The sequence below is a fragment of the Lepidochelys kempii genome, chromosome 12 (assembly GCF_965140265.1).
Source record: "Lepidochelys kempii isolate rLepKem1 chromosome 12, rLepKem1.hap2, whole genome shotgun sequence".
NCBI classification, from domain to species: Eukaryota; Metazoa; Chordata; order Testudines; family Cheloniidae; genus Lepidochelys; species Lepidochelys kempii.
This window is the reverse complement of record NC_133267.1, coordinates 34,081,849-34,106,205: the sequence shown is the minus strand read 5'-3', so window position 1 is coordinate 34,106,205 and position 24,357 is coordinate 34,081,849. Positions and strand designations below refer to the sequence as shown.

Here is a 24,357-nt window from a genome sequence, read left to right as displayed (position 1 = left end):
TGGCTGTGAACATTCACTCATTTTGATTCATATAGAGCTACTTGCACCCTTTCTAATGATGTGTACGGATGTCTCAGTCCCTGATCCAAAGCCATTTGAAGTTAATGGAAAGATTTCGTTGACCTCAATAGGCTTTTTGATTAAGCTCTCAGTGGGAGAAATTCCCAGGCAGAAGGCCTGGAAGGTGTAAATTAGATTAGATTGGGGGTTACTTTAATTAATATCTTCGTTTAGCTCTCCAGATTGTAATTTAGACTCCCTTACACATTTGTGGAATGGGTGAATAGGTCCAAAGGAGTCTTAGTGAGGGTAAGGTAATGAAATGTACATGAGGTTATGCAGCAGTTCAGAATTCGGCTCCCCAACTTTTCTCAAAGCTTTTCAGGGGAGGAGCTACATAGATGCACACTCACTGAATCATACAGTAAAGAATTTCACAATAGCCCTAAATTATAATGGCAAGTACATCTAAACTCCTGCCGTCTACTTACTCCTGATGTCATATCTTTTGTTTTTTCACAATTAGGTACATGTCAAGGTTCCTTCCCCACTCTGAACTCTAGGGTACAGATGTGGGGACCTGCATGAAAGACCCCCTAAGCTTATTCTTACCAGCTTAGGTTAAAAATTTCCTCAGGATACAAACTTTGCCTTGTCCTTGAACCCTATGCTGCCAAGCGTGTTAAACAAAGAACAGGGAAAGAGCCCACTTGGAGACGTCTTCCCCACAAAATATCCCCCCAAGCCCTACACCCCCTTTCCTGGGGAAGGCTTGATAAAAATCCTCACCAATTTGCATAGTTGAACATAGACCCAAACGCTTGGATCTTAAGAACAATAAAAAAGCAATCAGGTTCTTAAAAGCAGAATTTTAATTAAAGAAAAAGTAAAAGAATCACCTCTGTAAAATCAGGATGGTAAATACCTTACAGGGTAATTAGATTCAAAACAAAGAGAATCCCTCTAGGCAAAACCTTAAGTTACAAAAGGACACAAAAACAGGAATATACATTCCATTCAGCACAACCTATTTTACCAGCCATTTAACAAAAGGAAACCTAAGGCATTTCTAGCTAGATTACTTACTAATTTAACAGAAGTTCTGAAGAGCATTCCTGATCTGTTCCCAGCAAAAACATCACATGGACAGACAGAGCCTTTGTTTCCCCACCCCCCTTTCCAGCTTTGAAAGTAACTTGTCTCCTCATTGATCATTTTGGTCAGGTGCCAGCGAGGTAATCTTAGCTTCTTAACCCTTTACAGGTGAAAGGGTTTTGCCTCTGGCCAGGAGGGATTTTATAGTTCTGTATACAGAAAGGTGGTTACCCTTCCCTTTATATTTATGACAGGTACCCATAACAATGAGCTAAACATGAAGTATATCTGAAGGTGCTGAGTTATGGGGGAAAAACCATTAGTGTTTTACCTCTATTCTTTTAATTGTTTAGCCTTCCTTAAAATTGCCAGTGCAGCTGTCAACTATTTAAAATTTCTGCAAATGATTAATTTACTACAATATTATGAAGGCACTAAACAACGTCTGTACACACACATAGAAGAATCCAAATCCTCTCTGAAAACTGCAATCAAAAATAATTTCCAATTAAAATACTTTCTGTCAGAAGAAGAAAATTAATTTAAATTTTAGCTCTAGGACGAAAGGAGAACGAGCAACGTCATGTTTCATTTTCTTCAGTGCGTGAACTGTCACTTCAATTCTCTTTTGAGAAGGGTTTATTTTGAGATGTTATAATTAGAATCCTGAAATGGCAGTTTTAAATATACATGACAGATGTTTATTAAATTGCCATACATCCAGAATAAAATTTCTTACCCCCACCCCATTTAACTACAGCAACTATCGACAACAAATTCTGATCTCCAGATTTCTGTTGCACTGGTGTATATCTGGAGCAACTTTATTATTGTTAATGGAGTTACTCCAGATTTTCATTGGGGAAACATGACCCAGTATACCACCTTTCATCACTGGGGTGAAGATGTAGCCTGGACTATTAAAGATAATCTAATATATGTACAAACTTCATGCAGATCAATATCCTAAATTACTTTCCATAAAGGAAAGTGAAAGTTTCCATAAAGGAAAGTTAAACTCAATGGGGTGAACAAGGTCTCAATCAGAACAGGATTTGGACCATTATCATGTAATTAGGTCAGTAGTGTGAAGCGGTACCATACAGTCATTATGGGGTGCACATTAGGAGAAAAGTACATGCATAAGTTGTGACATTAGTGTACCATTCATTTCAACAGGGATTTCAGCTTTTAAAATGATGGTGCAATTTGGCCCTAATTTTATATTCTACAAAACACTTTTCTAGGTAAAAAATATCTTCCTGGACATAAGAATGGCCATACTGATTTTAATGGCCATACTGGTTCAGACAAATGGTCCACCTAGCCCAGTATCCTGTCTTCCGATAGTGGCCAATGCCAGGTGCTTCCGAGGGAATGAACAGAACAGAACAGAAAATCATCAAGTAATCCATACCCTGGCATCTACTCCGAGCTTCTGGTAATCAGATTCTAGGGACACCCAGAGCATGGGGTTGCATCCCTGGCCCTCTTGGCTAATAGCCATTCATGGACCTGTAAGAGTTACTTTATATATGGTCCTAAGGGATTTAAATGTACAGTTTCCTGGAAGGGGGATTCCTGCCATATGAGTTTCTATTGAATAAAACTGAGATCCTAATAAAAAAGATACATACTCTCCAACCTGCAATCCAGGTAAAATATAAAGGCTCCAGGAGTATACTATAAAATGTAATCAGAAAACCGAATTACCTGCATAAATAGCTAGATCTTGACCACTGAGATACCACTCTGAGAGCTTCCAGAGGGTTGAAAAATCAGTCATGTACAAAATATTGACACGCATCAAAACACAACACAATATTTATATAGAGAAAACACCAGCCTCTCAGTGGTAAGGATAGTTGTTTTCACACTTCAATGGTCACCTGTATAGTTATGCTACTGTTGGCTTGTTCATTTTATTGTTTAAAGTTTTAAGCTTTTAAAATCTCTATGTATGCAAATTATGGTTTGGAATTGTTGGATTTATTTAAAAAATAAGTCCAACAATTCCAAACCAAGAAGAGTTTGAGTTTTGCAGTCCCATTTTAATTAAGACTCCAAAGCTCTTCACTTTGCCTTGCATGTGACAGTGACAAGTACTGAAGTAAGCAAAATGTTGCATTAATGTGTTATAAATAATTCCCTAGTCGATTTGATATATTCTGAGAAATTCATTGGTCCAAGAGCCAGAAGGGGAAGAATTTGATTGTCATCCCGCATTGGTTTATGTTCATGAGGTTTTAATCCAACAATTTATCTCTATCTAATTCTCTCCAAAGGGACACTTATTTGTGACAAATATCTCTGAATATTTTATTAAAGTAAGAATTTACAGGGTATATTTAAGTAAAATACATATTGTATTATTTATATATACCCCTTCTCAGACTGCCTTTTTATTGATTTATCAAGTATAAAAAACAGGTAAAAGAGGAATCCAAACTATCCCATACTCTCCAAAGAGGTTTTTTCCTTTGAATATGTTTTGTGTGCTTCAACAGCAAAGAATCTTGGTGCTTCTAGATGTTGACATTATTAAATGAAAAAGATGCTACGTGAAGGTTCTTACATAAACCAACAGAGCTCAATTAAATTCAGAGCAAAGGCTGTCACCATTCCTTTCTTAATCCATGTCATTGTGATTAAGTATTCCAGCACATCGGACAGGTACAATTGTGCAGTATTCAGAGTTGAAGAGGAATTTCTTGGTTGGACTTTAAGAGGAAATCTTTTAAGGAATATTTTAGATTGTCTTTGTGGCATTGTTATGAGAACCCTAAAAAATACAAGTCACAACAGGATGTGTTAAGAATGAAGGGCTTATCTCAGTTATACTTGTATGAATCAAAAGAAAGTCTACTAAAATTAATGGGGGTTACATCACTGCAGAATCAGTGTGAAATCAGAATAAATTCCCTTGGTATTACCATGTTAATTTAGAAGCAGGGCTATAACAGGTTTTTGTGTCCAGCTTCTTTTTTTTCTTATTAGCAGTGAACACAAATGAAGGAATAACACTTTCTTTTTAACTTCCCATTGGGAGTTTATCTTACGCAGGGATGCAGCATGAAATTATTTTTCATGGCACTGACTCGATCACTCCCTTAAGATGACAGTACCAGACATGAACACAACATATTTTTATTGTGTTTTCAACTATTTAAAGGGAAGTCATAGAAAAGTACATGGAAAGTCATCAGGAGGATGACGCTTCGGTGAACTGAGTCCTGACAGCACAAGCCAAATCCCCCCTCAAGAGCACATTCTGAACTATTCTGAGGTGGAGTAATGACTCTTCATACTTGCAGAAGCATATCCTCTTTTGGCTGTGTACATTCTGTGTGGGTCAACATGGGGGCGGGGTATACTCTACATATTAGTCTGCCCTTGGGACAGTAAAAATGCATGGTCAGATACTGCTCTGGATAGGGAAAGCCTACAGATGCACAGAAGAGTAGGCCGACTAAATACATTCACAGGGATTCCCTTTTTTATGACTATATGAAGAAGCAACACAAAGCTCAATGCATTGAGCATGCTGCACCCTACTTAGTGTTCTGTTACAAAGAAGCATGGTAACAGCTTTTTTAGCATTATCTATTGATGGCCATGTTCCTCATGCTTATAATTTCAGTCCTTGAATCTCTATAGTCACCAAATTATTTCCTTCTAGGTTCCAAGGACACTCTTGAAGGGCAGGAAACTTCATATATTAATATTCCTTGGAGATCATCAATTTACAAACCAACTACAACTTTATACGTTGTTTATTTTTCTAATCCATTGCATAATATTAGGATAGTGTTGCCCTAGGCTTATAATCACTGCATGTACACCACATAGAATTCTTCTTTCACAACACATTAGCTATGCAGAAACTGGTCTCAGAATTACTCCCAATATTCCTATCCCAAACAAGAATTTACATAGATACAAACCAGGGAAAAGATCACATACAACTAATAGCCTACAAGACATCAGAGGAGATGCCTATATAGGGGATTCCAATCGTACTATGCTGACTCCTAAATCCCTTTGAGGGTGGCACTCAATGGCATCTTCAGGACTACAAAAAATATTAGGAACTTTGTTACTGATACAGTCCTGTCTTTCCTTCCAAGTGGAAGGCAAGTATACCAATGGCCAATAGCCTTTAGGAGTGGCCAAACACATGATGTCCAGTCCTTCCTTATAGAAAATGGAAGGGAGAAACATTGAAAAAATAAGTAGATTGCATAAATATCATTGTTGTATATATATTTTATTTGGATTGTAAGTTCCTTGGATCAAGGACCATGCCTTTCTCTGTGTTTTGTACAGTGCTTAAATAGGTTATATTGTATAAACATCTTTGGTGATCTGTAACGTGTATGTTAAATTGCAAGTCTATGGGGTGTTTGGGGTTCAGTGGGCTGGCAGTACTTTGACCTCATTTCGACACTGTGGCAATTATCCATCACTCATATAATTGGAGGAGAGACTATTTCAGATCACCAGGCACTGTCAAATAATCAGCTATCACTCTCAGAGAATATGTGGTTTTCTATTTAGATTGTATCTCGAGTCCAGCCAAGTCTTGCCAGTTAGTGTCTGGGAGTGGATTTTCTGAAGACTGGTTTGTCTGTGGAAAAGGAAATGTGCTTCATGGATGACTTAGCTGTCCCCCCCCCCACCCAACATATACACACAAAACCAGCCAGAGACCTGGGATTTTAAAAGGAGCCTAAGTGAGTTTAATGAAACTCACTTAGGCCCCTTTTGACGTTTAATGAAAAATGGGTGTTTTACTCTGTTAGGCCTCTTTGAATGTCCCAATCTAACTCCACAGGCAATTAGTCCAAACAGAGGAGGACCTGAAGCATTTTCAAGAAAGTCCAAAATGTGATAAGCCCATGTCCACTGCTATCTCATCACGAGAATCAGACAGATCTTCACAGATCTTCACCATTACAAAAGATTGTGAATAAAATTTATAGAATTTAGAATAGAATAGAATATATAGAACTCTATATATAGAATTTATAATATTGTTCCCTGATATAAGTGCATTTGTTCTTTCTTCTGAAGTGGGCAGGTGAGTAAACAGGGCAAATGCCAAAGTGATTTTCACCCAGTAAACAAAAGGATTTCAAAGTCTTGCTTCCCTTTTCAGGCTTTTACCGGCATTGAGAATAGGAAAGAACTCTCACATTTTTTTCAGCTGAAATTCTCCTTGCAGTACAGCAAGTGACTGAACTAAACAGGTAGACAACCGTTACAATTCTCTAACCACCACTTTTCAGCATTTTCAGGGAGACCCATTAACTTTAAGTTCTTAATATTAGTGCTTGGAAGGACTGAAGGGCACTCTGTGCCAACTGTTTCTAGTTACATGCCAATCGAAGGCTAAATTGGTCTCCCTGAAGCACAGAGAACTCTTCAACCTTCTCCCTAGGTGCATGGGAGCCTCAATGATGTAATTAAGAGCATGTAGATGGCCAGACTTCCTATTCCTTTCCTTTCAACGCATCTTGGACTCTATACAGTGCAATAAGAGATACCTCATCTTGCCCAGCCCAAGAAACATGTCTGGGAACAGGAATCTCTGCAGAGGAAGGAGTGGGATCAATCCTACTCTCAGATCATAGGCTGCATTGGGGCTGATGCACAGAGGCCTACTCTATCCTAGCAGTCAAAATAGCCCATGTGGCTGAATTCCCCATATCTGAGGAAGGAGACGTGTGGATCTTGTGGAATCTTCCTTTCTTTTGCCCATCCAACCCCCCCCTCAGGCGAAGCCCTGAGCGGGTCAGCATACATGCAGGGGGTGCAAGCTCCTGTTGTAATAACTGGATCTGCAAATTCATCCTAATTTGAGTTCAGCTGTAAGAAGTGAATGGAAGTTCATAACGTGTCACAATAACCTACAACAACAAATGCTGGTGGGAAGAGTTACAGAAGGAAGACAGAAAGACTGAATTAATCCAAACCAAAAGGCTTACTGATATAAATCAAGGACTGTGTTGAGGTCATACTTGGTAAACAGAAAAGAATGTATGACTGAAAGTCAATGGACTAAACTTGGTGTGTTGGAAATTAGGCCGAATGGGTGGACAAAGTAATAAGAGGATGGACTATTCCTCCTATCACCCCATTTTGGGGTCCTTAAAAAAAGAGACTTGAAGGGGAGTGTGTGCTGACTGAGGGATTCCTGAAGGACGGGGGGAAGGCCTTCAGTCCCCCATTTTGCTCCAGGGACTTTGTCCTCCACTTGTGAACCTTGAGAGTCATTACATCATTGTGACACCCAGACCTCAGCATAAGAAGGGGGTTCCTGGCCATCACTGCCACACCAGTGGAGACTGCAGCTGGAGATATGTGAGACTGACTGTATCTTCCCTTCTCTTGTGTGTTCCTTTCCACACTATTTTTCCTCCTGTCCTCTGTTTCTCTCTGCTTTTCATCTTATCCTGAGGTCAACTATACCACATGGCACCAACATGGCAGATGAGATGGCCCATCCAGCTCTTCCCAGCCTGAGAGAGACTGGTAAGGGAGATGGCTCAGACCAGCCAGATGATGTCCTAGCCTGGGAAAGCAAGCCAGAACCCAGAGCAACAGCTGCAGTGGCCAACCTGCCAGCTGACAGCATACATATGTGACTGTTCTGCTGCCCAGAATTGTGAGAACATCAACAAAAGCTTATATTTCCCCTACCGTTAGTATCCTGTCTCTTCACCCCCTGGTGTCTGTCTGTCTGTCTGTCAAAAAAGCAGGGGAAGTAACCATCACATTTTGGAAACTAACCCTTTCCTTCTGGGCATACAAACCCCACACCAGTAAGGAAAGGGTTATAAGCAGCTGCTCTGGGCCCATGCAGCCCAACCCAACCACCAAAAGAAGAAAAAGCCAGCTCAGTAGGGCAGCAGACAGTGAAGATGAATGGACCTACCTTCTGAACTCCTGGGAAGGAGATCAGCAAGAGCACTAGCCAGGATGATGGACCTGGTGCCTTACATCCATCTCTCGCTTTTAGATAACAGATATCTAGTAGATATCAAATATTGGGAACAGAGCTGGCCAAACATTTTTGGCCTAACTTTTTTTGTGTGTGTGTGAAAAATGCCGATTCAATGTCACCTAAACATTCACCTGAATTCATGTCCGTTTTGCTGAAGTGTGAAAATGGACAAAAATATGAAAAAAAAACCAGAAAGCTTTGTTTTGATATTTTCTACGTGAAATGTTTGTTTTTCCACTTTAAATGACTTTGAGTTTCAATATTTTCTTTAGTTTTATTTGGAAAAAACAATAAAACTAATGTTTGAAAATGGGCCGAATCTAAAGTTCTAATTTAGATACTGATGAAATTAAATATTTCATTTGACCCAAAATATTTCTCTTCACTTTTTGATTTGTCAAAAATTTGGAGAAAAAACCCTTTGACCCAAATTTTTTTAATTGCCAGCAAATCCATTATTCACGCAGCTCTAATAGGAATCTTTCCAATATTCAGCTGGACCCAGGGTTGCTAGAACATATTTTATTGTGGGGGTGCTGATAGCCATTGAAACAAACTGTAATTCCTGGATATGATGGAAACCACTTCAAGCCTGGGGTATGTGGAAGCACCCCAGCATCTCTTGTTCCAGCACCTCTGGCTGGACTTGCCTAAATGATTCTGCTTCATACTTGGTGTCTACATCCTTCAAATACTTTGTATATAGCTATTATCTTCCCCTCCCCTTTCATGTAACCCCGTAGTTATCATGTAGCCAAGAAATATATATATGTTTTAGTAGTCTTTTGAAATACTAGTGTGGGGAAGGAGAGGAAGCATTTTCTAAGGTTTTGAAGCCCAGGGTGGGGAGTCAGGAGATCTGGATTATATTCCTAGCTCTCTCAACAAATTTCCTGTGTGGCCTTTGGTAAAATCACTTAAACCCAGATTCTCAAAGGTATTTAGGCATCTAACTCCAATGGGCGTTAGACCTTTGAGGTCTAGGCCTTAATCTCTCTGTGCCTCATTTCCCCCTTTGTAAATTGACACTTAACTACCTTAGAAGTGGGCTGTTCTGAGTTTAGTGATGGCATATTTAAGCACATACTTAAAGTTAAGCACATGCTTAAATGCTTTCCTGAACTGGTCTCTATATAAAGCAATACAAAGAAAAAAAAAAAAGCTGTCAATACTTTGTGTACCAAGTCTGTTTGCCATTGTGTTTCTGATAAGAAAATGTGTAAGCCCATACTCATATTGCCAAAGAAACTTTTCCCAGAGGGGTAGAAAAGTAAAGGGGATGGGTCAAAATATAAGGGGTATCATACCATAAGGGGAATAATAAGGGTTCCCATTGCAGAAATTCTTCATGGAAAAAAAAAACTAATTTGTATGACCATAAACTGGCAAACCTCTTCCAAATCTTTTATGTTATAGTCATCCTTTTTAGTTTCACATACTCCAACAGGTAGCTTAATAGTCATTCTGTACATATATTTAAAAAGACTGACATTAATAGGAAGTAAATTTTCTATTCCATTAAAATCTTTGATGGCTGAACAATATAACACACCAGGAGCATCATAAATGGCTGTTCTATCTCAAGGACACTCACTGTTTCTGGATACAGAATACAATATCAAAATCACAAAGCATAATAAATTGCTGAATGGATTCCTTTAAAAGCAACAACAACAACATGTAAGATCATTACAGATGAGCAAAATGCTACAGGTGAGCACAGATATTAGCTTCCTTTTTTAAATTAAAAAGTTCATCTACATCAATGCTAGAGCCAGATACTAGACTGCGATAAGCCTGCATCTGGCTGCTCCAATGGAGCTATGAACCAACATGACTGGTCACTAGGAACTTTTATTAGGAGAATCCTTGGATGGCATAGAGCTGTCTTATTGATTTCTACCAATCACCTCTTGACTGCTGGTATGGGGGCAGGACCATGAAACATGTAGTGGATGTTTGTCATCCTGCCAGTCCCATGCACCCACTGGCAACTGGTGTAAATGTACATCAGGGACAGGACCAGTGGTTTATTAGTCCCAGTGTCTGTAAAGAAGAAAGTACTCCTCTGTACTCTCATTCCTAACACCACACACTCGTTTGCAACTAAACATTTGGCCCCTACAGCCTGATTCTCCATTGCCTTGAATTTTCTGTCGTTGTTTACCCCTCCCAAATCAGTCTCTCAGACAGAAGGTAACATTTTATACCCACTTCATATTCAATTTGCATAAAGGCAAATGACTGCACAAGCATTCAAGGCAATGGCGAGTCAGGCTCTTAATAGTCCACCTACCTTGCGTATTCCACTGAATATCACTGAGTTCCTGTAAAACAAACAAAGACACTCCACTAGCTGCAGAATAGCTGGACTTTTTGAGGATGGAGACTAGTACTGGAGAACTCTCAAAAGCCAAGAGTTTAATGGCATTCACGAGACCATTTCCTTCTCTCTCTCTCTCTACAATTTATTATGATGTTGAAATAAATCTCTCCTGGGGCCAATTGACTGCTTGTCTGCCATCTCTTCCTAACTCTCAGACAGACATTCCAGGGGCAAGGAAAGAAATCTGTTTTCCCCTTCCCTCATTTCTCTGGGTCTCTGACATGCCAGGAAGAAGAAAGTACTTATGTGTCTATCCTAGACCTCAGTATGTTCTTCCATGCTACTTCACTGACTCTTTCCATTTCTCTAATGCACAAGTTTCATCTTCTATACACAGCAGAAACTAAGAGACGAAGACCCTGAGCAAGTGATATGGCACCGAACATCATCTTAAAAGGATTCCAGCTTCTCCAGTGGCCCATGTCTTTGGTGTAGTTTCAAATTTTCCCAGCAGCACAGTGAGTTCATTTTTCAAAAAGAACAGGAGGACTTGTGGCACCTTAGAGACTAACGAATTTATTTGAGCATAAGCTTTCGTGAGCTACAGCTCGCTTCATCGGACGCAGACTAACATGGCTGCTACTCTGAAACCCTTCATTTTTCAAGCCACCTGTCCTGGTGTGCTGTATAAGTGGCTATTAACGTGCTTACTAGCATGGGATGGGTCTGGCTTGTTGGGCACCACTTGCCGCAGATAGTTTGCAACCTCTCTGGACATGATGCTTGTCTAAATAAAGCAAGTTTCTCTGCCACTGATGTATTGCTGAAAGATAAAAACCCAGTTATCTGCAAGGCGCTGACAGAGAGCTACTCTAAGCATGATAGCAGCTGTCTGTATATTCTGAATAAATGCTGATAGCTGAAATGTATTCTCTTTTGGGGCTACAGTTACTTTATTAAAAACAAAATACAAGAAATATTAGCTCTGTGCCAATGTAAACATTAAAAGCCCTCTGTGAAAAATGGCTCTCTTGAATCAATAAATAAGGTGTTTATAATAATCCCACCAAAATTTTCAGTGGCAGATTCATAGAATAAGCCAGGTGTCTGGCTGCTAAATCCAGTTGCACCCTCTGCTAGTGCATAGAGTCCAGTGGCTAGTTCTGTTACACCAGCAAGCAATAGGATTGAGAAGCCACAAAGGGCATTGTATTAATTTCAGTGGAATAATGGGCCCAAAAAGTCAAAGGAGTTAACATGATCCTGTCACTGCACAACATTAAACAGCCAAGCAGGGTGCGGGGTTTGGTATCCGGAAGCCTCAGTTTGCTTGGTTTCATGGCAAACATACTAAAGAAGGAACATTTATTGGTTGGGGTATACACGGGGAAAGGCATCAAAACAAGGCATGAAGCACTTGAGTGATTATATAGGACAAACAATCAAAACCTATCAACGTCCCTTTTGAGAGAGAGGATATCATTTAGAGTCTTATTTTGTTGAACAGCCTCTCTTGGTGGGGGAAGGAGATCACTCGCTGCAGGTGCCACTCAGTGATTGGGCAGGGCATGTAAGGTTCTTTTTTTTCCTGGCTCCCCCTGTTGACAGCTGCTCTGGTCCCATGGTGGTCTGTCTCTTCTGTGACTCAGCCCTCTAGCCAGTCATATATTAATGTCCATCCCTTCTGGGCTACAGAAAGAATCCAGCAGTTGGTAAGTCCTCTCGGTAAAGTCAGGGGCTCCTGGGTCTCTATCTTTTTAGATTGACAGATAATGCAGTGTTTTTATTTAAAAAAATGGAGCTTAGGAAATGAGATCCAGCTGTAATATTTACTATCTTGCAAACAAAATAAAGGGAGGGTGGGACTTTCAAGCTGTAGATAAGATAAAATGATACAATCATTCTAATTCAGAGCTGAATCTAATTCAAGTTATAGTTTTCCCTAAAATTATTGTAAATATGAATATTCTAGAGTGTAATACAAAGTTCAAGTGTGAAATACATTTGCTGAAACCAGTAATTTTTTTCATTAAAAATGAGAGCATGCTGTCAGTTCAACATTTAGAACGAGAAAGTAAGAAGTGTATGGACTGCTTAAAGATGCATATTGCCAAAAAAGAAAGAGAAGAGTACAGAGGGTAGTGTCCACTTGAAAATGTGGTCAGTAAAATAAAGCAAAAGCTTTGTATTATGTACTGTTGCCCTTTAGAATGGCAAAGTATTATCAACGGATGATTTAATGATTCACGGTCAGAAAAAGAGCTGGCTGAATATTTCAAAAGTCATGCATGCCAACATTTGTCCAAATGGTTAGTCCTTCCAAGCATGCTTACACATCTTGGTACTGTAGAATATGCAAGAACATTTGGTTTGCATGACTTCTTAGGTAATAGCTTCTCTGAGTATGAATATCCACCAACTCATGCATAAGCAAGAGTATTCACTAGTTAGCCATCATTCATCCTTCTCTTGTTTCAGATGTTTCAGTCATGCAATCAGTAAGAAGAAACAATACTAGATGACATGGCGATTGACCCCACTTCACAAAAAGTCAAACTGAATAGCAACACAGTGGGCTGGAGTCACCCCGTATTTATGCAACCTGAAGGCATAAATTCTTTAGCTCACAGGTAGCAGGTACAGAATGAGGGACCAGGGTGCCGGGATACACAGCAGATGCAACCTCAGTGTCACTGGAGGAGTGGGCAGTACTAGGTCAGCACAGTTGACAATGTGGGGGGCACTTGTTGGAAATATGTAGTGGCTAGCCAGGGTGCCCTGGAGGTGAATTTCCAGAGTACAAGAAACTTAACTTTGCTGAACTTGGTCCAGTGTCATATATCTGCATTGATTTTCTTTACAGATGACTCCTTTAAATATATAGTGTAATATAACAGAACATAATACCTATCTCTAAAAAGGAGAACAAAGAGGACCCAGGGAATATTAGACCAGTCAGCTTAACTTTGATACCTGGACAGATACTGGAACAAATTATTATACAAGCAATTTGTAAGCTCCTGAAAGATAATAACGTTATAAGGAATAGCCAGCATGGATTAGTCAAAAACAAATCATGCCAAACCAATCTAATTTCCTTCTTTTGACAGGGTTACTGGCTTAGTGGATGCTGGGGGGAGGGGTGCTAGATGTGCTGTATCTTTTGATATACTCCTACATGACATTCTCATAAGAAAACTAGGGAAATGTGGTCTAGATGAAATTACTAAACAGTGGGCGCAAAACTGGTTGAAAGACCGCACTCAAAGAGTAGTTGTCAATTGTTGGCTGTCAAATTGGGAGGGTCTATCTCGCAGGTGCTGCAAGAGTCAGTCCTCTGTCTGGTTCTATTAAATATTTTCATTAATGACTTGGATAATGGAGTGGAGAGTACACTTATAAAATCTGCAGATAATACCAAGCTGGGTGGGGATGCAAACACTTTGGGAGGACAGGATTGGAATTCAAAACAACCTTGACAAATCAGAGAATTGGTCCGAAATCAACAAGATGAAATTCAATATAAATAAGTGCTAAGTGCTACACACACGAAGGAAAAAAAATCAAGTGTGCAACTACAAAACGGAAAATAAATGATTAGATGGTAGTACTGCTGAAGGGGATCTGGAGGGTATAGAGGATCAGAAATTTAATATGAGTCAACAATCAGATGCAGTTGCAAAAAAACCTAATATTCTGGGGTGTATTAACAGGAGTGTCATATGTAAGACATAAAAAGAAAAGGAGTACTTGTGGCACCTTAGAGACTAACCAATTTATTTGAGCATGAGCTTTCGTGAGCTACAGCTAACTTCAGTAATTGTCCTGCTCCAGTCAGCACTGGTGAGGTCTCAGATGGAGTTCTGTATCCAGTTCTGGGTGCCACATTTTAAGAAAGATATGGACAAAATTGGAGTCCAGAGGACAGCACAAAAATGATAAAAGGTTTAGAAAACCTGACCTATGAGCAAAGGCTAAAACATCTGGGTACATTAAGTCTTGAGAAAAGATAGCAGTCTTCAAATATGTTTAAGGGCTCTTATAAAGAGTATGGGGATCAATTGTACTCCATGTCTCCTGAAGGTAGGACAAGAAGTAATAGGCTTAATCTGCAGCCAGGGAGATTTAGGTTAGATATTAGGGAAAACTTTCTAACTATATGGGTAGCTAAGTTCTGGAATAAGAATAAACTTCCTAGGGAGATGGCAGAATCCCCATTGTTGGAGGTTTTTAAGAACAGCTTGGACAAACACCTGTCAGGGATATTCTCAGTTAACTTGGTCCTACCTTAGCACAAGACCTGGATTTGATGACCTCTCAAGGTCCCTCCCAGCCCTACATTTTTATGATTCTATATACTACAGCATTTTGTAGATATTTCAAACTATTTTAACTATATTGCAAATTAAATGCAGCAGTTCCTAGGAGGAACAAAAAGCAAATTATGTATTCATCAAACCATATTAGGAGTAGAGTGAACAGCATTTTACTTGGATAGAGGTAGCACTAGCTTCTATATACCCCTCAATTCAGACAAGAACTGATATTTTCCTCCACAAAGCTGATTCTGTAACACTTGCAAAAGAGCACAGTGGGTAATGGATAAAAATTATTAGTGCTCTATCAAAGAGGTTTAAGAGAACTTGATTCTATGAAAGTACAGCTGCCTTTTCTAGTATTCACATAAGAAGCATTATTTCTTGCTCACTGCAGGCAAGTGTCACTTTGAAATGGATTTTTTGTCCCCTAAAATACAAAACTGCAGACCATTTACACAACATCAGATTATTTTTTTAGGTGAAATTCTGCTATGTTCTATTTAGACTGCACACTTTGGTACAGGGCATCTTTCTGCTCTGAATCTATGAATCAAAATGTCTTCTCCAGTGGATGTTTGGAGGTATAATTTGCCCCCTTATGCTCTTCAATCTTCATCTCTGGCACATTCAAGGATGCTCCAGTCCCACGAGAAAAAAATGAACATAAATCTTCAAAAATATGTCCTTACATGCCTTCTTAAAATGAAAATGGATCTTCTTCCATAAATTATTAGAGTTTGCTGCAAACTCTGAGGAACATGCACTTTTGGAAACAATTTGGAAACTCAAAAATACATAAATAATATAAATGTTGATAGATTTAGGGCATAATCATTTTTGAAATTGCTGAACACTTCCTCTGAGTTGCTAAGCACCTTCAACTCCCATCCCCAAAAGTGAATGGGAGTTTAAAGTGCTCAGCTGTTTGCCAGATTGGACCTTTCAGCTTACTATATATGCCTTATTGTCATTTTCCCTGTAAACTGAAGAAAATAACCTTTTCTATCATTATTTTTTGCACGTGGCCATGTGTTACAGAAACAGGTCCAAGCTGAAACTTTGGGTCCTAATCTGCTTTGAACTTTGCAGTTAGAATTTCACTGCAGTTCACATTACAGATGAGTGAATCACAGGGGGTTTTTTCAGCTCAGTGGTCAAACCAAATAATCTGAAAACATTTTTTTAGTGCCACCCAGAAATGGAAAATTATTTTTTCTCATCATTAAAAAAAATGCTTTAAACTCATCATTTTTTTCTACCTGAGACAAAACATTGTGTTTCATTTTTGAGAGCTTATCTCTGGTTTTTAAATAAATCTACCTACATTTCTAACCGAAACCTCATTTAAAAATGAAAAGTTAAAATGTTTCATTTAAAAAATGTCAGAAGGAAAGGTTTTGACTTTTTTTAAAAATCCTTTGTGGGAGAGGCTGGGGACATGAATCTATTGGCGGAATTTGACATGAATTCACAAATAGATTTGGCTGAGCTGAAACTGCGTTTTTTGGCAAATAAACTATTTCTCAAAAATAAATCCCCAGCTCTAGTACATATCCAGGCCTGAACTTAGTGGCGGGGGTGTTATACTGCTATATTCTAACTCCCCCTAATACAAAACAGAAAAAAATTATCTGACAAACAGTATTTAGGCAAACTAGGCAGGAGCCCAGTCCAACTCACACTGAAGTCAATGGGAAAAACTCCCATCAACTACTACAGGAGTTTGATCTGGCCCTAAATTCTGGCATATGATACTGTTTAATACTACAATATTTAGTTACTATTGTGTCATATTTTCAATATTTTCTGAAGATTGAGGCTATCATAGATGTAGACTTCCTCTCTATCCGGGGGGGTACTCAACTCCCCCACTACCCCCCAGACCCGCCAGCACTCCACCTCTTCCTCCAAGCCCGCACCCTGCCTCTTCCCTCCCCCATTCCACACCTTCCCTCAAGCTCCATCTCCCCTCCCTCTTCCCACCCCCACTCCACCCTGCCCCGCCTCATCTCACTCTCTCCCCTGAGCGCACCCCATCCCCACCTACTCCCTGCCTCCCAGTGCATTCTGCATGCCATGGAACAGTTATGGGGAGGCGGTGGGGGGAGGGGAAGCTTGGCTGCTGGCGGGTGCTAAGCACACGCTAATTTTTGTTCCACAGGTGCTCAGCCCTGAAGCACCCACGGAGTCAGCACCTTTGTAGCCAGCCTGGTGTTCTAAAAGCAGACAGGTAGTGCAGGAAAACTCGGCTCACAGTGGCTTCAGATCTCCTTTCCCCCCAGGTAGCGGAAGAAGGGAACACTGTGGCTACTGCACACTTGACAACGATAATGTGACTGAACAAATTCTTCCTGATAACTGATCCCAGAATTGCTCATCTTCAGAAGAGGACACTTAATGTTCCTTCTCACCTACCTTTGTTCACACTCTAATATAAGGGCAGGTTTTCCAGTTGTAAGGTATTTAAAGGCAGTCCAAGGAATCAAGATTCTGAAGGTTCTTAGGAATTTATCTTAACTGATCTTCATTTAGAGGCAAGTGTGGTTAGCCATAAAAACTGCTCAATTGCGTGGGAGGAGCAGATGGTAGGTTGAGGCTCACAAAAAGCAAGTTACATATATATTTTTTTAGTCAAATAAATGTCCCTTTAAATATTTCTTTTACTTCCTAGAGAGTTACCAAATATATGTGGGCGGAGGGGGGGGGGGTTGGTCTTAATCTCATTAAAAACAATAACCTCAACATTTGTCTTTCCATTCGGAACAACCAGTCCTTCACCTGGGTGTGTTTACTCATGTGTAAAGTCTGAGCTACCTAGCTCTGATGATTTTGGTTGGTTGGGGGTTAGTACCTAGATCTTGAATTTCTGCATAGAAACGACTCCCTGAGCTGTCTCAGAGCAGCTCTTCTTAAAATATAAAAGCATGAAGAAATAATATGGGTTGCTGCTTATGTTCAAAAGGGAAATCAAAAACTGCCAGATGCCTTGTACCTCTCCATCTCAATACTCCCTCTTGGGCAATATTTGCAGCTTCCCTATGATACACAAACATGAAAGAAACTAAACTTGAAATAAAAAAGTAGCAATTTACATTCTGTCAATTTAGCTCAAGTCAAGGGGAAGGCTTCACATAAGCATCTGCAGCTACTGAATGACTAAAATGAATAAAAGAGCTAGAAAACATGGACTAACTTTGATTATCACTTTAACACAGTTGCTTTAAAAGCATTTATATCAACTTCCAGTGCATTCACATTTGAATAATAAGAGCCAGATTTTTTTGGCAGTTTAGCCTACCTGGTATGTTTCACCTTAAACATAGCCACAGTTTCCTCAGTTGGTTCCCTTGTTATTCAGTGAACGTACACAGAATAATTAAGGATAATACCCGCTTGATTGGCAATTGTTTTTGTGTTTCAAGAGAAAATATACAGTAATAAAAAAGGACTGGTAAATAAGACCGATTGGGCTGACTGCAACTAGGGCTCACATGAAACTGCTGTAATTTTGGTGGTCAGAAACAGCTGGCTCAATTTGTCTGGTTTCATGGTTCACCTGAAACTTGGAGGCTGTGCAAGCTTGGACACTGTGTGTCAGTTTCAACAAGAAACTTCCCTGTAGGACTTCCTTCTGTACATTCTGGGGTTATCTTCTGAGACTACATCATATAGTCACTTGCAAACCCTGCCTCTCAGCACCCATAATCTTTGGAGAGGGGCTGGCTCAATTTCCTCTCCCTCAAATCATGAGTGCGGGGATCTTTGACCCATTCTTCACAACTAAAGTGACCTGATGTCCCAATTTTATAGGGGCAGTCCCAATATTCAGGGCTTTGTCTTATATAGGCACCTATTATACCCCCCTGCCTTCCACCCAGTCCCGATTTTTCACACTCAATATCTGGTCACCCTATTCACAGCTAGCACCACATAGGGGCAGCAAATAGGACTGCTTCCTGCCCATCCCTCTCCAGCATCCTGGAAGACTTCCTAGGAGAGAAATGCATGTGTATGCCTCATTATTAAGCAGCAGTGGAACTGAGATATGCTACTCCAGTCTCATCCTGGGCCTCTGCTAATCCCCCAGTCTGGAGCCTGAGACACCCTAAAATAGTATTGTGATGAGAGATAGGAGTTCCTTTTACTGTGACTTGACATTATAGAAGGGGAAGAGTTGGCATAACCATGCCCACTTATAATTATTTGTATTATGATAGTGCCTAAAGGCCACCAGCACTCAGGATGGGGACCCCACTGTGTTAGGTGCTGTATAAATACATAGGAAGATAGTACCTCTCCTGAACCTAATTTTCCAGGGCTATTACAAGCCTTTGCCTATGAATGGATTGCAGTCAGGCTCCAAAGTTCCTCTGATGAAGTGAATCCAGGCTCAGGGGAGGCAGCGGGCCTACTTATTGGTCCCTAGAAGATGCTGGATAGGAGCAGCAGAACTGCTGGATGACTACAAAAGTGCCAGGTGGCATGATGGGTAAGTGGGCTAGTTTACTGCCAGGAAGACTCTGGAAGGAAAGGCGAGATTGCAGGCCACTGTGTCACCCCAAAAGACACATGAAGGCAAGTCACTGGGGGTCAGAGCCTGCGAGAGAGGGAGAGCCTGGTATGGTAGAAATGGAAGGGACCTGGGTTAGCCCGTATTCTCAGCTAAAAGTTAATTATAGAACACATTTGAACCCAGATAACACTGGGTTTCAGTGCTAAAGGTTTGCACAGTTCCAATTATAGCTGTATAATGCTTTCAACACAAGCAGTAGCAACAAAAACCACTTTTGCAATTTTGGCGAGATTAAATGATGCCACCCTACTTTCCACACAAAAGTATCAAATCAGCAGTTAATAGGAAATCCTGGGGAGATCAAGTCTTGCTTTCAGCACACACTGTGCAGTAGCAATAACAGTTCAATCTCAGACAGATTTCTTGTATGTAAATAGCATCATTATTTCATGTATTACCACTGACCTTTGGCGCATACTAGGCAAGGTAGGGTTGTTCATCACCTTCCATTGATTTTTCAATTTCCAGTAAATTGGTTTTATCTTGAGGTTGTTTACGTATTAGGAATAAAAAATGCAGAGCCTGACTTCAGAAAACAATAACAAGGTTTTGAACTGGAGACCCTGTGGTTAAAAAGGAAACTTTTGCAAATATTAGCATTTGCTTCTGCGGGACAGAGGATTCTACTCTCAGCAATACCAGAAAAAAGGGTTGTCAGTGGAGTTGCTCCAGGTGATGTAGCTGCCAGAAAAATCTGGACTTTCACAATGTTAAACGTCAGTTACACATTCCAAATATATATATATATATAATTGCTGAATTGCTCTCCTTTACCAACAAATGTAGAGACAGTCTGGCTCTTTAAAATTCCTTCTGGCTTGCAGGAAGGGACTGGTTTTTGTTTTTTGATTATAAGAACTAAGCATTACTCAATTAACTTTGTCCCCACAGGCCAGGAAACTCCCTTTAAGACCAGTGGGTATTTAAAGAGCCAGACTAACACCCAGCACAATTTCATAAAAGGTCAGATAGGAAATCATGTCTGCCTTTTGTTCCAAACCAGCAGACAACTGCTGTTTCAAGTTCTAAAAGTTTATTCATTCCAGTGATTTTATGTCCAGTGTTATGCAATGAAAAATTCCTCCGAATCCAATGCCAAATGCATTGTCTATCAACCCTGTGGTACCAGATTCACAAATGATGGGCATGGTATACAAACTCTGACACCAACGTCAAATGGAAAGCTCTACAATACAGTGCTTCATTGAGCAAATTTCAACATCTGAACATTTCTGAGCCTCTGTTCATGTAACATAAAAATACTATCAACAAGTATGCTCAGCTGCTATGTTGAAGAGGCCCACATGGATGGAAGGACAGTATATATATTTACATAGATAAATTATTCACTTACCTCACGGTCCAACAATGCAGGTGATACCACTGTGACAATGTCTCCTTTCTCTGGATCAATGAAGAACATATTTGGAGATGGTTTGTCAGGAGTCTGCTTAAGGATATTATACCTCAAAAGAGCATTGTCTGTACCAGGGTCATCAGCATCAAAGGCCATCATGCGCATCACAGTGCTTCCTAAAGAGAAGGTGGACAAACAATATAACGTGGTTACCAGTGTAGACTATGTGACAAGAATGCATAAAGCTCCTCTGGTTCCATGTGTGAGCATCACTAAGCTGTAATCCAGCGTCAGCTCAGGAAAACCAATAAAGAATTTCACCTGCTATTTAGTCTGTCAGTTTACTTCTCCTCGGGCTACTGATTTCTAGGTTGGTAACAACAGGCACATGTGTCTACCCTGCAGCAGACAAGTGTATCTAAACCAAACATGGCATCTTCCCCAGGTGGCTTTCATGGGTGGTGGGACGGGGCAGAGTGGCCCCAGACTGGTACCGCAGGGGTTAACCCTTCCCTCCTAGCAGAGGAAGCCATGCCCCTGAGGCTCTGCTGGGCATGCTTCAACTGGAGAGCCCGTATAAAAGCCTGCAGAGCTGCTCAGTCTGGGCTGACTGCAGGAGGGGAAGGAGGTATACCACCAGCTCCTGAAGAGGGACAGCCTGCGCACCAGGATCCAGAGGCCAGCCAAGCCAGGGCGCACCCTGATGCCCAGACGGAGTTTGTCACTGGAGAGGAACAGCCCGGAGGACCCCCCAAAGCGGAGAACCCAGTGTTTATGGTAGGAAGTGATCCGGGGAACTTTAGAGGCAAATGGCATTAGAGCCGCACAGAAACTCGGCATGTTATGGGCAGATCCCCACCGAGCTGATGGCAAGGGGAGCTTGCCACTACCAGGGCCCTGGATTAGGACCCAGTGGAGAGGATGGGCCCGGGTCCCCATACCACTCCCCAGCACCACACCGTGTGAATCCTATGGAATCTGGCCGCTAGGCCATGCTACCCTGTCTGAGAGGGGGATTTTATGGATGTTGGCCATTGGGCCACACTGCCCTGACACTTGGGGAGAGTTACATGGATGCCAGTCACTAGGCCACACTACCCCACTTGCGAAGGGGATTGTACGGACTCTGGCCATTAGGCTGCACTGCTCCAATGCGGGGAGTGATTTATATGGACCCTTGCCATTGGGCCACACTGCCCTGACACTTGGGGCAAGTAACCTGGACTCTGGCCACTAGGCCGCACTAACCTGACCAAGGGGCGATTGGGTGGAAGGAGGCCATTAAGCCACAACTGGCTGCGCACAGAGAGGCGGACACGTGAATTTAGGAGTGGCGAGGTTCTGACACCCCACCCTGCCCCTGCCACAAAGGGCCGGTACGGTGTCAGGCCCACCACAGGTGGTCACACCCACATGCTTGCATATAATCACTTTTTCATTTTCACACCATGAAAATAAAGAAATTAGAGTCTAGGATGTCTTCCAGCTAATAACAGATGAAAGAAAAAATAGGAAAATAAAAAATGCAATACTTAAATGAGAGAAGGGTTTCAAAACTCTTTAGTACTCAGGCTTCTGAGCTTTGAGTTGATCAGAACTATTTGTTAATTTGACATGGATTTGCTGAATAATCCCCCTCACTCCAATTTTTTACATTGCAGTTGTTAGGGCACTATCCTGAACTATTCTGGGGTGAGCCTTTCTCAGTCTCTCCTTTTGAAGCTGTTCTGCTGCTGTTCACAATGATTCCAAATTCAAAACCCTACTCCAAACCAGGCGGAGGGGGGACTTGAACCCCGGTGTCTCAGATCCCTAGTGAGTGGTCTATCCTCTGAACTAAAGGGGCCACCACCTCTTCCTGGTGTTCTGGAAATGGTCTTTCCTCTGGTTTTTAATAAAAACAAGCAGTTCAAAATACCTCGAATAGAACAAAATATTTTATTTTGGATCAAACTAAATGTCCGACCCAAAACTTATTTTTTGTTTCCTTTTTTTGGTTTTACCAAGTAAACTGGAAAGTTTTCATTTTGAGTCAATCCAAAAATGACATGTTTTCTTTCAATATTTTGGTTCAGCCAACAAATGGAAAAAAATCATTTTTTGCACAGCTGTAGACAAGATACCATATAGTGATGTTCTGCAAATCATGTTCTCACTAGTGGACCAATGACTGGAGAGGCCTAGTCTCAGAACTCTTTCTCAGTCCCATTGCTCCTTAATGATGAGGTATGCACATGCATCTCCCTCTCAAGAAGAGTCTTCCAGGATGCTGGAGAGTGATGGGCAGAAAGTTGTCCTATTTGTTGCCCTTGTGTGGATGCCAGTTGTGAAGAACCGGCCAGTGGTGTCCCACTGATGAGTTGAGAGAGGGGAAATTATGTCAGCCCCTCTCCAAAGATAATGGGTGCTGAGGGGCAAGCTTTGCAAGTGACTGTATGATGTAGCCTCAGAAGATACCCTCAGAATGTACAGAACAGTGTCCTCCTTTCCCAAAAAATTCCCCAGTTCCTAATATAAATAAATAAATCCCTCCTCCCATCACCATTGTCTCATCCATGCATTGAAACTCTGTAGGTCTGCCTGTCTAATTGGTCCTGTACATGGAAGGAGAAGCATTACGGAGAATGTTACCATTGAGGTTCTGGACTTTAATCTCTTACCTAGCAGCCTCAATTTGGCCTCCAGGACCAATCTCCTGCCTTTCTCTATGTCACTGGTACCCACATGTACCACCAATACTAGTTCCTTCCCAATACTGCACACAAGTCTACTTAGATGTCTCAAGAGGCCTGCAATCTTTGCATGCATGCAGCAGGTAATTCACCCTGTGGCTCTCCCAGTCATCGCAAACCCAACCACTAATAATCAGATCCCCCTATTACATTTTGCAATACTGGGAAACATAGCAAGGCGTCAAGGGGTAACTTTCTTCTCTCAGAGCTGTCTGACCTTTAATCACTGGTGCACGAAACCAACATGCTGTCAGATCTGTTATATTTCTCAAGGGGGGGTAATTGCCTGAAGTGGCAATGAAGCAAAACCTTGGAGAACTTATTTTCAAGGTCACTACAACAAAAGGCTCTGTTCTGTGCTCTGAGAAATACAACAAAAGAGAAGCAGGAGAAAAAAGCACATTTGACCAAGAGAGTTGTACTGTTTGTTTCACGGTGTGCTGTAATGTTACATCCACCCATAAATGCAGTAGCCTTTGTACTTTCTGTTTGATTTCTAAGGGCTTGTCAACATGGGGAGCTATTCTGGAATAGCTATTCCTGATTAACTCCGTGTGTGGAACTCTTAGAATGGAATAAAATTGCCTTATTCTGAATTAGATTAATCCATTTGGGATGTGAATTAAGCTGATTTAGAATAAGAGCATCCACAGAAGGAGTTAATCAGGAATAGTTAATCTGCTTTGAATTCACACCTGACCCTAGTCTGGATTCGTTTTCATGGGTGGAATCAAGGCTTGCTCAACATGGAGGTTTAGTGCACAGCAAGCCAGGGTGTACATCTAAAGCTCACAAGCCTGCTGCATGCTTACTGGCTGCATGGACCCTGCTACTGCACACTAAAAGTTTGTAGCGTGCTTTGACCTACTGCTGTTTCAAACAGCAGCACATCAATGCAAACTGAGCAACTTTTGGATTGCGGTAGCAGAATCCAAACGGTTACTTAGCG

General features: G+C 40.9%; 1 protein-coding gene across 1 annotated transcript in view; it reads right to left on the bottom strand.

The window, feature by feature from the left end:
- The window catches only part of CDH13 (cadherin 13), a 789,423-nt gene that overhangs the window by 218,843 nt on the left and 546,223 nt on the right, over positions 1-24,357 (bottom strand). The window contains exon 7 of the mRNA XM_073308069.1: positions 20,674-20,852. Coding sequence (XP_073164170.1) covers positions 20,674-20,852 — 179 coding nt within the window. The remainder of the gene's footprint in view (positions 1-20,673; positions 20,853-24,357) is intronic.